We start from the raw sequence: 13,118 nt of genomic DNA, 5'->3' as shown, positions 1-13,118 counted from the left end.
CACATAACGAATTTATTCAATTAAAAAATAACCAATTATTTTTCTTATACTAATTTACTTGTTAAGAAAATAAATATTGGCAAAAATTTTAAAACTATAAAAAAATCGCTGCTGTGACCCATTCCTTCGTTGTCGCTTGTGTTTCCCTTTTCCGCCTCCACCTCAGCCCCTCCTCCCCTCGCTCGAATCAAAAACCCCCCACAAATCTCTCTCCCACTGCTCCCTCTCTCTCTCTCCTTCCCCACCCAGCCACCCCTCGTTTCCCTTCCCCTCGCCCGTTTCCTCGCAAATCTCCCTCGCTCTCGCTCGCGACACGCACCCCCGCGCGCGTGAGGGGGACGCGGAAGCTACGGGGAGGATTCGCCGAGGCGGAGGGCGAGGCGGCGGCGAGGGAGATGGCGGCGGGCGGTAGGGTTTCGATCCCGGCGGGGGTGCGGCGCACGGTCGCGGACATCAAGGAGATCGCCGGCGGTCACACCGACGAGGAGGTCTACGCCATGCTCCGCGAGTGTAACATGGATCCCAACGAGACCGCCCAGAGGCTCCTCCTCGAAGGTCCGCTCGCTCCCCTTGCCCATCCCTCCCCCGCTCCCTCTAGATTTCGTCGCTTGATCTGGTTTCCTAGTCCGTGCGGCTGGCTCTAGTTGGGCGTGGGGCGTGCAAGGTTGCCTCCGCGGCGTGCTATTCGATTCATTCTAGGCTTGACTTGATTCGGTTCTCGGGAGGGTACGTAGAGGGTTGCGTCACTGTTGGGGTTGTATTTTAGGGTTTTTGGAATCGAGCAGGGTTCTTAGGCTGCTTGAAGAAAGTGTCTCTGCGCCATTGTTCTCTTGGTTTCAATCGAGATTGGAGGTGCTCTTCTTGTTCCTTTTTTTGATGACGGTATATAGCAAACCAGATTGCATCTACAGTGGCATTTCTCGATGATGAAACTTGCAGTGGTGTTTCTCCATGAATAAACTTTGCTGTGGCATTTCTCGATGATGAAACATTGCTGTGGTATAGCAATAGAGTGCGAACATAGTGGTGGCATGTATAGAAAACAACCACCCTTTTTTATTTTGCCTTTAGTAGCCCTTTAGCTTCTGATATCTGTGTCTTTACGATTTAAAATTATAAGGGTTAATGCTAGTTTCTTAGTGAAGCATTAAGCAATCTGATGTTTGAATTATTGCGCAGGTTCATGCTATTTGTTTTATTTTCTTATGGTTAGACTTGGTATCTGACGACATGTCCAGCAGATAAGTGTTGCGGAAATGCGTATGTTGCGTTGGATTTGTGGTCATACGAGAAGGGATCGAGTCCGGAATGAGGATATACGTGATAGGTTAGGGGTAGCACCAATTGAAGAAAAGCTTATCCAACACCAGTTGAGATGGTTTGGACATGTCCAACGAAGGCCTCCGGAGGCACCGGTGCGTAGTGGAACCCTAAGGCGTGACAATAATGTGAAGAGAGGCAGAGGAAGACCAAAATTGACATGGGAAGAGGCAATAAAAGGACATTTGAACGGATGGAATATACCCAAAGATTTAGCCCTGGATAGGAGTACTTGGAAAACAGCTATTCATGTGCCCGAACTCTGATTTGTGGCTCTTGTTGGGTTTCAACTCTAGCCTACCCCAATTTGCTTGGGACTGAAAGGCTATGTTGTTGTTGTGGTTAGACTTGGTGTTTAGATATGTTTAATGATGATAAAATTCTCCCTCTGTTTGCTTGAATCTGTTGTCTGCTGCTGGGAGTAAGGGGTTGAACCAAATTTTATGTATGAGGATAGACAACCTGTCTGTGCCTACTACCAATTTCCATCTATTGCCATTACATCAATTGAAGTTGGTGGTGGTTCTTTTATCCCTCTCTTAGATACCAAAGGGAAAACACCTCTGAGTAGTATTTAAAAGGATTTAATCTCACCCTCTTACAATTTTTCTCTGAGCTCCTCGTCAAATTGAAGATGGCATGATTGCAGGACAAATGTGCTGGGTCGAATGCATCACCAAAATCACCAGAGCTGGGGATGTGGCGCGGAGCTCTTTGTAACACAAGTTGATTAAGCTGTAGCGTTACATAGTGGGATATATGACCTTTTAGCAAGGTGGAATTCAACCAGCGTTTCGAGTTTCCTCACTCTGATTGGATACACATCTACATAGTTGCACGTTGATGCTTGCTTGAAATATGTGTGTAGGTTAATGTTTGCAGAAGTGAAATGTTCATGTGAACTCTGATAATGGTAACATACTTGAATTGAACTGGAAACCTGTTGCTTCTGCTATTCAAATGTTGGCACTGGAATGAAATTATATCATATTTGTTGTGCGGTTTATATTATCTTTCAGCCTTTTCTCACTGATCAACTTCCTGTGAATAGCTCCTTCATTATGAAATGCTCCTAAACAGAGCTTTATTTGTAAAATGTGTCAAATATACCATGCATGGAGATGGTCCTGCTAATGTAATGCAGAAAATGTATAAGTTAGACATACAATTTCTTTGCCTCTGATCTGGTAAACTAAAAGTGAGGATTTGAGAAAACTTAAGATTTTGTTTTTCCTTTTATGGCCTTGTACCATGCAGTTCCCAAGAGGTGTTTAAGGCTTTGTTTGTTATTTTCTTAAGAGCACTTCTTATCTGCTGCTTTTTGGGTGTGTGAACGAATGTATCAACTCTTTTAAGAATTATACCTATGATGTGATACTAAGTTAGTAAATTTTGTATGGTGGCAACACCAAAAGTTCACCCTTACTTTGCTGATATCTCCTTTTCTTTTTTCCTTGCTCCATGCATGTGCAATGCATATAACTAATAATTGAATCAGATTTTTTGTTTAGTCCTGTAAGCTGTTAGGTCTACAGGTGGGCCTGTGACCATATGCTTGGTTTGTTACTATACAATTGCTATATGTTTTCACAGTTATATTGACACAAGTGGATCAGTTGTTATGGGATAGAATACTGGTCTAGGTCCACTTTAGTATCCTTATGCTCTTTTTTATGCTTTATTTTGTCTCAGCACTTGTAAACTTGTAATCTCTGTGACTCAACTTAGACTTGGTTTGTCATTTTCAAATTTCAGATACCTTTCATGAGGTGAAAAGGAAGCGTGACAAGAAAAAAGAGGTAGGATGATGTTTCCATCTGTCCCTGTTCTTTTCTCTTTCAAAGCATGATCCATTACTAGTTACGAGTTCTGTGCAAGTCGTTGAAGCTAGTAGGAGAAATATTTATTTAGAATGAATTGCTTGTTTTTTCAGGCTAGGTTTAATAATGACACTTGGGTCTATCATTATCTATCTTATAATCCCCAGAATTCGTGTCATTTTATTTTGTGATTGAATCAATTTATTATGAGAAGACATGGGATTTCTTTGGCATTGCCTACGTATTAGGATTTTGATTATTTGGTCGGGCCGCTTTCAGATAGTTTGATACTTGGCTAGGTCTTTTTTGCCCCTGATCTAATGGAGAAGGGAATACTGCTGACCTGATTTGCCGAACATGTTGCTAGACTTGTAGCAACAGCTTTTGCACAATAGTTTGAGAAATAAGCCCAACACACATCAAACCTTGAAGGGCCCGTATTCGTGTTCTCATGCTCTAAAGCATCACTGCTAGAAGTATACCTATTTGAATGGTGTGGGAAATGCTATTTCAGTCCCTAGCAGGTGCTGTATTTATAACATGTCTGAAGGGTGAATTGCTAAAATATTACTGAAAACAACATTCGGCATGCACAATAAATAATGTTTGACCTTATGTGTCAATTTAATTGGAAAATACATTATGAAGCATCTAAAGCTTGCACTCTATCACATCGTATTAATCTCCTTGGATTTGGCTTTAGCTACACTAACTCTAATTATTCTGATAACTCTTTTAAAAAAATTGTAGACAATCTGAAACAATGAGGTAGATATCGAAAAGCATTGACAACAGTTGTGAATGTAGGAGATCCTAGGAAGTAATGGGTTAGAGTAGTCTTCAGCATGAATCTCACAGCACATCTCAACACCTGTCAAGGTGCATATTAGTTTACTCCTATTTATGTCAAGTACCCCCCGTCTTTGATTCAGAAATGTTTCAATTCCCATTATTACAAAACTTTCCTGCATCAACCAAATCATTGGCTATCTTCTTGTTTCAAGGTGCTATTTAATTTGATTCCAACATCAAGTTACTTTTATCCACAGGGTAGTAAAGAGCCATCGGATTCCCGGTGGAGACCTGCCCTGCAGGGACGAGGTGGAAAGAGTGGTCGGGGGAACTATTCTTCACGCAGTTTGTCCAGTTCTAATGGTATGCTTACAGCATTGCTGCCAACATAAGATTTGAAGAAAAACACTCAATGCTATTAAAAAGCCATTTGGATTTTTGCTTTTACATAGACAACATTCTACCTTATTACACCATGAAGGCTTCCAAGAAGTGCTCACGTGTATATATTTTGATGTTGAGAATTCTCTTACAAGTTAGAGCTGCTTTTGGCACGGACCTTTTTGACAAAATAACCATCCAAAAGATGTGGAACCAGACCATCCATGTTAATTTTTAACATAAAAGTAAACTTAATACACATTTTTTGCCCAGTCAAATGGTTACACAAAACCTCATTAATTTTTTGTCATTGAAGATTCTTCTGGACGAAGTGCTATTTCTGGAAAGGAGAATGGAATAATTCATGTCATGGAAAAAGGCAGTGGTTCTACTCTGACAATCAATACAAATATGGATGTCAAAGTTTCTACTTCCATGGCAAGGTATCCATACATTTCTGGTGCTGATTTGTCATGAAGCCTGTCTTTATCAAATTCATTGTCCAGTCTTTTGCCTCTAAAAACCGTTGCAAATGTTCCTGAGTATATTTTTCTTGTGTATTTCTTTATTTTCGCCCAGTATTTTCTAACAGAAAGACGTATATGTTGGCTCATGCATTTCTTGTTTCGATAAGAGTGGAAGTTTAAGGTGTTTGGTAGGGCTCACAATTACAGTAGCATTTGATTAATCTCAGAAAGCTTGCTTAAGTTAAGCCGATTTATTTACAACCTCGATTTCATGCAGCTCTAAGGTTCCCTTGCCGTACTAATGAGCTGAAGCCTTTGATATATATTTATTCTTATGGCCATCCAAAAGCGTTTCCGAGAATGTTTTCGTGCTCATTTTTAAACTTGGAGCTATTTAGGCATATCTAATGATTTAGAACAATCTGGAATGATATTTCTCAATGAATGTGTTTTTCTTTTGATTTAATGTGTCTTAACTTCTGATGTAATGTACACATACTTCTTAGATGTGTCGTAGGTATGCAATAATGCAATAGACGTCCTTTTTGACTAGTTAACTAGATACAAGCTTTAGTTGCTAATGTTTCCTGTTGGAAGAAGTGCCAATATACTTTCCGTGTGACTAGGCTAAATATACTTGCAATACTTTGGCTACAGACAGACTTATCATAGTGACATCTATTTCACACTGGTGTTGGTGCATATGCTGAAGCTCAATGTTTGGAATAAGTTCTAGTCGATTGTTATCTTATTAGTACTAAATTACTAATTTTAATGTAGCTGAGGTGACTGGAAAAAAGATTTTCTATTGCAAAATGAAATAAGGCAATGATTGACCTGAAACAAGCCAAGGACTAAAGTGCTTCCTTGTTTTGTAACACCATACATAAGAGCGTCCTGTTGTTTGGCGGTTTTCATAACTTGTGATGTGCTTGATAGTTGGTATATGTTGGAGTTCCTTCAATAAATCTTCAAAGACATGTTCCCTTCAAATTGAGATGATAAACTTTGTGATTGTTTATTTTCAAGCTGCACATTTTACCTACTTGTTACAGTGTTCTGGATTCCATTGTCATCAAGTTTGCTGAATAGCAATATTGGTTATTCTTTGTGTACATTATGTTTCAAAAAGAGGGAATTACTGTGCATGATTACAACAACAACAACAACAACATAGCCTTTCAGTCCCAAGCAAGTTGGGGTAGGTTAGAGTTGAAACCCAACAAGAGCCACAAATCAGGGTTCAAGCACATGAATAGTTGTTTTCCAAGCACTCCTATCCAAGGCTAAATGTTTGGGTATATTCCATCCCTTCAAATCTCCTTTTATTGCCTCTTCCCATGTCAATTTTAGCCTTCCTCTCCCTCTCTTCACATTACTGTCACGCCTTAGGGTTCCACTACGTACCGGTGCCTCCAGAGGCGGCCTCCGTTGGACATGTCCAAACCATCTCAGCTGGTGTTGGATAAGCTTTTCTTCAATTGGTGCTACCCCTAACCTATCACGTATATCCTCATTCCGGACTCGATCCCTTCTCGTGTGACCACAAATCCAACGCAACATACACATTTCCGCAACACTTATCTGCTGGACATGTTGTCTTTTTGTAGGCCAACATTCTGCACCATACAACATTGCAGGTCTAATTGCCGTCCTATAAAACTTGCATGATTATCAACATAAATTCTGCTTTATTTTTTTCCTGGAAAGGCATTTTTTGTGTCTTATAGATCTCATTGTTAGACAGTAGCATTCAATTTTATGTGACACTGACACTGCCACGATACTACTCCCTCCGTTTAAAATTATAGGTCGTTTTGGCTTTTTTAGATGCATAGTTTTTACTATGTATCTAGACATAGTGTATATCTAGGTGCATAGCAAAAGCTACGTAACTAGAAAAGCCAAAATGAGTTATAATTTGGGCCGGTGGGGGTACATATTGCTTTGGCGATTTCCTATTTTTAATGCACCTATTGATCAATCTAGCCTGCCCTATGCTAATACCACGAAACTTCATTGATGACAGTTCGTCAAGTGGTTTTCCCAATGGTCCTTCTCAATCAGTTGATCCTATTGCTGTGGTGGTGACAAGTTCTAATGCTGCTGGTGATACGATTAAGTCTGGTTCAGCAGCCTCGGCTGATCTGAAAGGTGATCTTTTGTCTAAGGATGTAGTTGCTACTGTAGGTCCAAATGTACCACAATCACTGAGACCAGCATCACCATCAGATTCAGTGGCTGTGCCTTCTCTTGATTCTCACGGCCTTGGTGATGCTGGTGCTGGTGCTTCCAGACAAGCTATTGGAAGCAACAAGACATTGGTAGAACATAAGGTGGGCCGTGATGTACCAATAGACAATAAAGGTATGCTTGAATTCACTTGTAGTATTTCTCTATAGTTTAAGTGAGCTTTAAGATACTTGTTACAAACTTTTTTCCTTAATGCACCATTAGGCTCCTCCCAACAATCTGTCTCATCATCGTTTGGACGATCATCTGGTAGTAGACCATCTTCTAGCTACAGCAGTCGTTCACAACAGTCATGTGGATCCCAAAAAGGTATTTATCATGCTCCCATCCTTGTTGGACAATGTTATTTATGTAGTATGTGACTCCTTAACGGAGTTGGTGTTTGTTTTGAAAACCATGCTTGTTACTCTAAAGTAGCTAAATACCTCTTCTGGTATCTGTGCTAATGCTTGCTGAGTTAGCTTTTCATTTGCTATTCGAGTTTGTGTCTGACAAACTAATGATGGTCAAATGCTACCTTTTGAATTAAGCTATTAGTTTTTACGCTGCCTTATGCTATCTGAACATCTTCTCCTTTTTATTGATGACTTTTTTTTGAAACATCTGTCATTTAGTTATTCCAAGTAAAGAATGGAAGCCAAAACCAACTAGCTCGGCTGCTTCCCAAGCAACCGAGAATGTCGCCATACCTAACAGTGTACCTTTGGCTGCTGACACCATTACCCAATCATCAATATCAAATTCAGTTGGCACAGAGGATCTGTTGAAGGTGGACAAGAGCTTCAATGGTCTGCAGTTATCAGATAAGCAACATGTGATAATTCCAGATCATCTTCAGGTGTCCGAGTCAGAAAAATATGGCCTTAGTTTCGGAAGCTTCAATGCCAGTTTTCAGCAGACTATGGGCTCTTCTGATCCTGAGTGTGTGAAGAGCTCTTTACCTGAATACAATTCGTCACATGAATTGAATGGCAGTGATGATGAGCCTCAACCTGTGCAAAGGTCAGTTTTAACTTATTTTGTCTTGATTTGTTTAGAGACTTCCATCATTGTGACGCTCTTTTAAGCTTTTACTGGGTAATTTTTGGCAGCATCTGCTTCAAATTTTTTCCCCATTTCTCCTAGTTTGACGATTCAATCATGAATTACTACAGCACACTGTTGTAGTTACTCTTGCAACTTGCTTCATTTAGTCCCACCATTTTATTTAGTTCTTGAGGCTTTGATTGATTTAAATCTTACTTATATCAAGAAACTCAATCAACTTATTTTGCAATTTGATGTTTGAAGACCTTGGACATATTCTTTAACCTACACTGACACGGTAACCTTCATGGGTTCCTAACTCTTACTTTGATTGGATTTCATTCCTTTTCCAGCTCAATGCTATGGAAGTTTAAGCAGGCAGTTGCATTATTTAGTACTAGGATACTCAATCCTTAAGCATAAATGTATTTTCTTGCATCAGTCATGTCTTGATGTTTATTAGGCATATCTACCTCTATATGGTACTATATACTTGGGTCATTAATTAACTGTGGTGAAAATAATTGTGCTATTCAGTTCCAGGATACTACATTCTATTAGATGATGTATCCATGTTAATTTGCTTTGCGAATCTGTCTGTGTTGGCATTCATATGTTTTCTTGGATTCTCTGTGTTTTCTTGTAATGTACTGTAGACCATGTTTGTTTTTTAAGTTTTTGTGGATACTACAACCTATTAGATTTTATATCCATATTAATTTCTATGCAGAGCTGTCTTGTGCAACATATATTTTGTTGAATTCTAGATTTTTCTTGCAGGTTAATGCAGAATATGTTTAATGTCTATCATATTAACTAAAGTGGTTCGTACAGTAGCCAAATTATGTTCTGATGTTGAAATTAAATTTAGTCCAGAGTAATTCGAACAGCTAGTGTTTGGTGATACTTTTCAACTGTTCTTGTTCATAGTATTTCGTCCTTTTATTTCTTATTGAACTGCAGTGATCAGAATTCATCCTCTCCTGTTCAAGATGAAGCTGACCATGTTCCCCAGCAACTACCTTCTGCAAAGCTAGAAAATTGTGCACCCTCAGCAATGGAGATTTCCTTTATTGCCCCAACAGAATCTGATGAATGTAGGGATGATTCAGCCGCTTCAGGGGTTCCCCAATCTACGTCAGTTTGTACCGCACCATCTTACATGACATATGGATTGGCACCACAATCACATGGGAATGAGATTGCGGTGATAGATAAGTCTGAATCTCAGGCATGTGATGCTACTCTTACATGGGATGCTGCTAAACTTCTTTTGCAGTTGCATATTTGCTTTCATTTGATGGGAAAAATGTTTTGATAGCACCATCCTGATTGCACTGCAGCATAACAGTTTTGTCTACACAACAATATACAAGCTGAATGAAGATTGCATCACTACCATTGCATGTTGGCCTAACATTTTTTAATCAAAGTATAAGCTACTAAATTGGTTTGTGGATAAATGTCTTGTTTTGATAAAATCAACTAAGCTGTTGGAATTATAAAAAATAATGCGTAATAGAAAAGTGTAGGGGGCCACAATTTCGTAGCCCCATAGGGTTTTCTTTCTCATGTAGTCATGCCTATAATTGCTGTAGAATGAGAATGGTGCAATGCTTATCTAGTCAGAAATTTTTCTTTACTTGTGCTTTTGGTTGGGATCAGGTGCGAGTCTACTTGTAAACATAAACAAATGCACAAACTCAAATCTCATTCCTTGGATCCAGTCTAAGTGGCCCAAGTGGGTGTGAGAGATTCCTCATCCTTGTTGAACTGACTTAGGTCCAATTGAATTGGTCCAATTAATAGGTGGAAAGAGAGATGAGCTCCCTTATGCCATTCAGATTGGATCCGAGGCACGAGATTGAGCTTTTGCATATGTTCACCAATATACTCTTATGCACCTGATGCTTCTAGATGCCACAAAGAGGGTGTCAAACTGTCCACCAAAGAAATCCTTGTTTATTTGTGCTTATATCAAGGAGCCACCATTACAGTTTGGCCATAGAGGGTAGGGTTCCTGCTACAGCCCTGATTTTTGTTCTATACAATTATGGACAGGTACAAGCACCAATTGATTTTTCTACAAGTTATTCTACGCAATCGTATCAACCTGCAACGGATGCTGATGAACGGCTGTCCCCTTTTCTTGCTGCTGAATCTGCACACAAGTATGGGAATATTCCAGTGATTCCTGCACAAACTGGCCAGGATCATGAGGTGTGTATCAACACTCAAGATTGCATCACAAACAAGGCATTGTTTCATATTTGTTTGGTGGTGTTAGAAACTTAGCCTGTTAATATCTTTTAAAATATTGAAAATTACTTTGATCTTGCTTCATTCAAATATCATGCTGTCATAATAGCAATGCTGTGATGTTTCAGTGTCAGTATTGAACTTCCTTTATCCTATTCATTGCCATGTTGGCTAGGTCTAAGTTTATATTGTGCACCATGAGAGTATTATCCTTACATATTTATTTATACTACAGGGGAATAACTCACCTGTGATTGCTTCATCTGTTTCTGCTTCGGTTGCTACCCCTGCTTCTGGAGTTCTACTGACTTCAGTTGCTATCCCTCAACAGTCTGTTCCTGTATTTCGCCAGCCTTTGGGTGTTCATATACCACATTTTCCGACAAATTATGTCCCATACAATCAGTACATTTCACCATTTTTTATTCCACCCCCTACTCTTCACCCTTTTATGAGTAATGCTACATTTCCCCAGCCACCTTCAACTGGGGCCATGTATCCAGCTCCTGGAAGTGCAGGAATTCTGCCACCTGTCAAATACTCACTCCCTCCATTCAAGCCTGGTCCTAACACTGGGAGCCAGGCATCTATTGGAATACCTGGTGGCTATGGAACATATGGTTCTAGTCCATCAGTTTATACTAATAGTACTAATAACACAACTGTGTCATCTGGAAATCCGGCAGAGAATGATGATGTTACTTCATCTCAGTTCAAGGAAAATAGCATCTATATTGCTGGGCTCCAGGTATGATTTTGTTTATATGTAGACAAGTATAATGTCTTCGACACATCATTATTTAATGTATTTGTAAGATAGCTTTTTTAGAAGTTTAAGACATTTCCTTTTTCTTCTCCAGCATTATAGAATCATGAACACCAGTTGTAAGATAAAACTGATAATGACGGTTGTTAATGTTGTTCATGATTCAGTTTTATCTTGATGCTTTCTGGAAACATAAGTCTGTTGAATTTTAAATCTAGCATCACTGCTGAGTGCACCTGGTGGGGGGGGGGGGGGGGGGGAATTTTAAATCTAACATTATGCCACAACAATGGTTGCGCTAAAGCTGAAGTAGTAAAACGAGATACTTTAGAAATAGGAAGCTGCATGAAATAATCTGGGTCTGTTTGGCAGATTCCTAGAGGAGCTCTGCCAAATGGTATTTTACTGAAAAGTGATTCTAAGATGATTTTCTCTGAAATACATTAAGGGGCTGGGAGCTGAAAAAAGTAGGTTCTCTTGATTCACTTCCCACACAGAATCACGTCCTCAAAATTTAACCTAGAAAACCGTAGAGAATCACTTTCAGTCAAAGAATTACTTCTCTCAGAATCAGGAGCAGAAGCTCTACCGAACAGACTTAAGTGCCTATCGGATTTTGGGATTTCTGGAAGTGTTTGCAGTGAATAGAGAGGATAGCATTAAAAAAATCAAAGGAAAAAAAATCCAATGTGCCCTCTAATCATTTTTATCTTCCTGCCTCAACTATTTTTGATCCAATACTTGGTTAACAGATGTAACAGGGAAATGGTTGTACGAATCATTGTTCCAATTTGTGTTTGCAATGCTTGTTTGAAGTGAAATTTGTGCTGTTCCTGTGCCTACCTAGCCTGCCACTTTACCAATTTCCCTAGACCTAGCTTGTTTACAGTTTCGTTTGAACATGTTAACTGTCCTTTTTGTCAAATTTGGTAACGTCTGGTATTTGTTAACCAGACTGAAGGTTCTGCTCTATGGATTCCTACGCCTGGACGTGATATTTCTGCTCTTCAGGCCAATTCCTTCTTTGGTCTCCCCCCTCAGGGACAGCAGGTAACTTTTGCACCTCAAGCTGGTCCTTTTGGAGGGATCTACCACCCAGCACACACTGTGGCAGGAGCTGCTGTTCATCCGCTGCTCCAGCCATCTCACACCATGGCTGGAGCTGTTGAAATAGTCGGGGCACCTAGCAGTGTTTACCAGCATCCGCAAGCTCAGATGAATTGGGGAAGTTACTGATAGGTTACTGCATATTGTTTCTTTGAGTGTCCATAACGATGCATTTGGCTGGGAGGTCGAAGTTTCAACATAGATGAATTGATCAGGAGTGTATATATGTCCTCAGCATGGCTGACCTGGAGGGGAAGGTTGTGGCTTCCAGAAGCTTACATATTGTTGTGGTTGTGGTTCTGTTTGTAGCAGATACTAGCCATGAAGTTTGGTTGAGTTTATCTGCTCAGGTTCCTTAATATGGGCTCTCTAATACAATTTTAGCCTCTTGTGCCCCTCCATTTGAAACTGCTGCAAGGAGCGCGAGTTTTGTCTCTTATCTGAATGAGGTTATAGTTTACTTCGAAGCTGCAAAATCGAGCCAGCGGATTTTCGTTCTTTCCGCCGCTTACATGTAAATTAAATTTTGGTACTGTGAGAATGTGTAACAGCTGTTGTACTTGGTGTAAAACAAGAGGAGTAAAAACAGTTGCGGACTTGCAGCTAACGACAGTCAAGTGCAATGAATGACTTGTGAGCAATGAGCACGTTCGCTGTGTTCCTGTAGTCCAGAGCTTAATGAAAAGTTCATTATATTTCTGTCTAGTCATTGTTTTTGTTCCAGTGCAATCTTGTTTTGGGTAGGAGCAGCATATTGGTTTCGGTCACTTGTTTATGGTACGATCTTCTCATACTATTGGCTTATGGGTGGTAATTGTCTACCGAATGATCTTGGATGCCTACGGTTGGGTGGGTGAACGACATGATATTGTATTTGTTGGACCGTTTCAAAATGCAGGTGGTTTTAGTTTTCTCCTAATGGTCTGT

The 13,118-nt window shown here is 39.9% G+C and overlaps 1 protein-coding gene across 1 annotated transcript; it reads left to right on the top strand.

Moving 5' to 3' along the window:
• Window positions 1-200: 200 nt before the first annotated feature.
• On the top strand, window positions 201-12,896 carry LOC101770745 (GBF-interacting protein 1-like). The gene is made up of 11 exons (XM_004973152.3): window positions 201-555; window positions 3,076-3,119; window positions 4,190-4,295; window positions 4,630-4,756; window positions 6,810-7,147; window positions 7,238-7,342; window positions 7,648-8,035; window positions 9,023-9,290; window positions 10,121-10,279; window positions 10,554-11,066; window positions 12,039-12,896. Exons 1-11 carry the CDS (start codon window positions 396-398, stop codon window positions 12,318-12,320), a joined length of 2,490 nt encoding a protein of 829 aa, XP_004973209.1. The 5' UTR covers window positions 201-395; the 3' UTR covers window positions 12,321-12,896.
• Window positions 12,897-13,118: the final 222 nt, after the last annotated feature.

Source organism: Setaria italica, chromosome VI (assembly GCF_000263155.2).
Source record: "Setaria italica strain Yugu1 chromosome VI, Setaria_italica_v2.0, whole genome shotgun sequence".
NCBI lineage: Eukaryota > Viridiplantae > Streptophyta > Magnoliopsida > Poales > Poaceae > Setaria > Setaria italica.
The sequence above is the reverse complement of the archived record's forward strand: the minus strand, read 5'-3'. Positions and strand labels throughout refer to the sequence as shown.

Excerpts from the sequence above, each read along its gene's own strand:
- LOC101770745 (XM_004973152.3), top strand. The coding sequence starts at position 396 with ATGGCGGCGGGCGGTAGGGTTTCGATCCCGGCGGGGGTGCGGCGCACG. Across the intron at positions 3,120-4,189 it reads AGCGTGACAAGAAAAAAGAG|GGTAGTAAAGAGCCATCGGA; the intron begins GTAGGATGATGT and ends TTTTATCCACAG. Across the intron at positions 8,036-9,022 it reads GAGCCTCAACCTGTGCAAAG|TGATCAGAATTCATCCTCTC; the intron begins GTCAGTTTTAAC and ends ATTGAACTGCAG.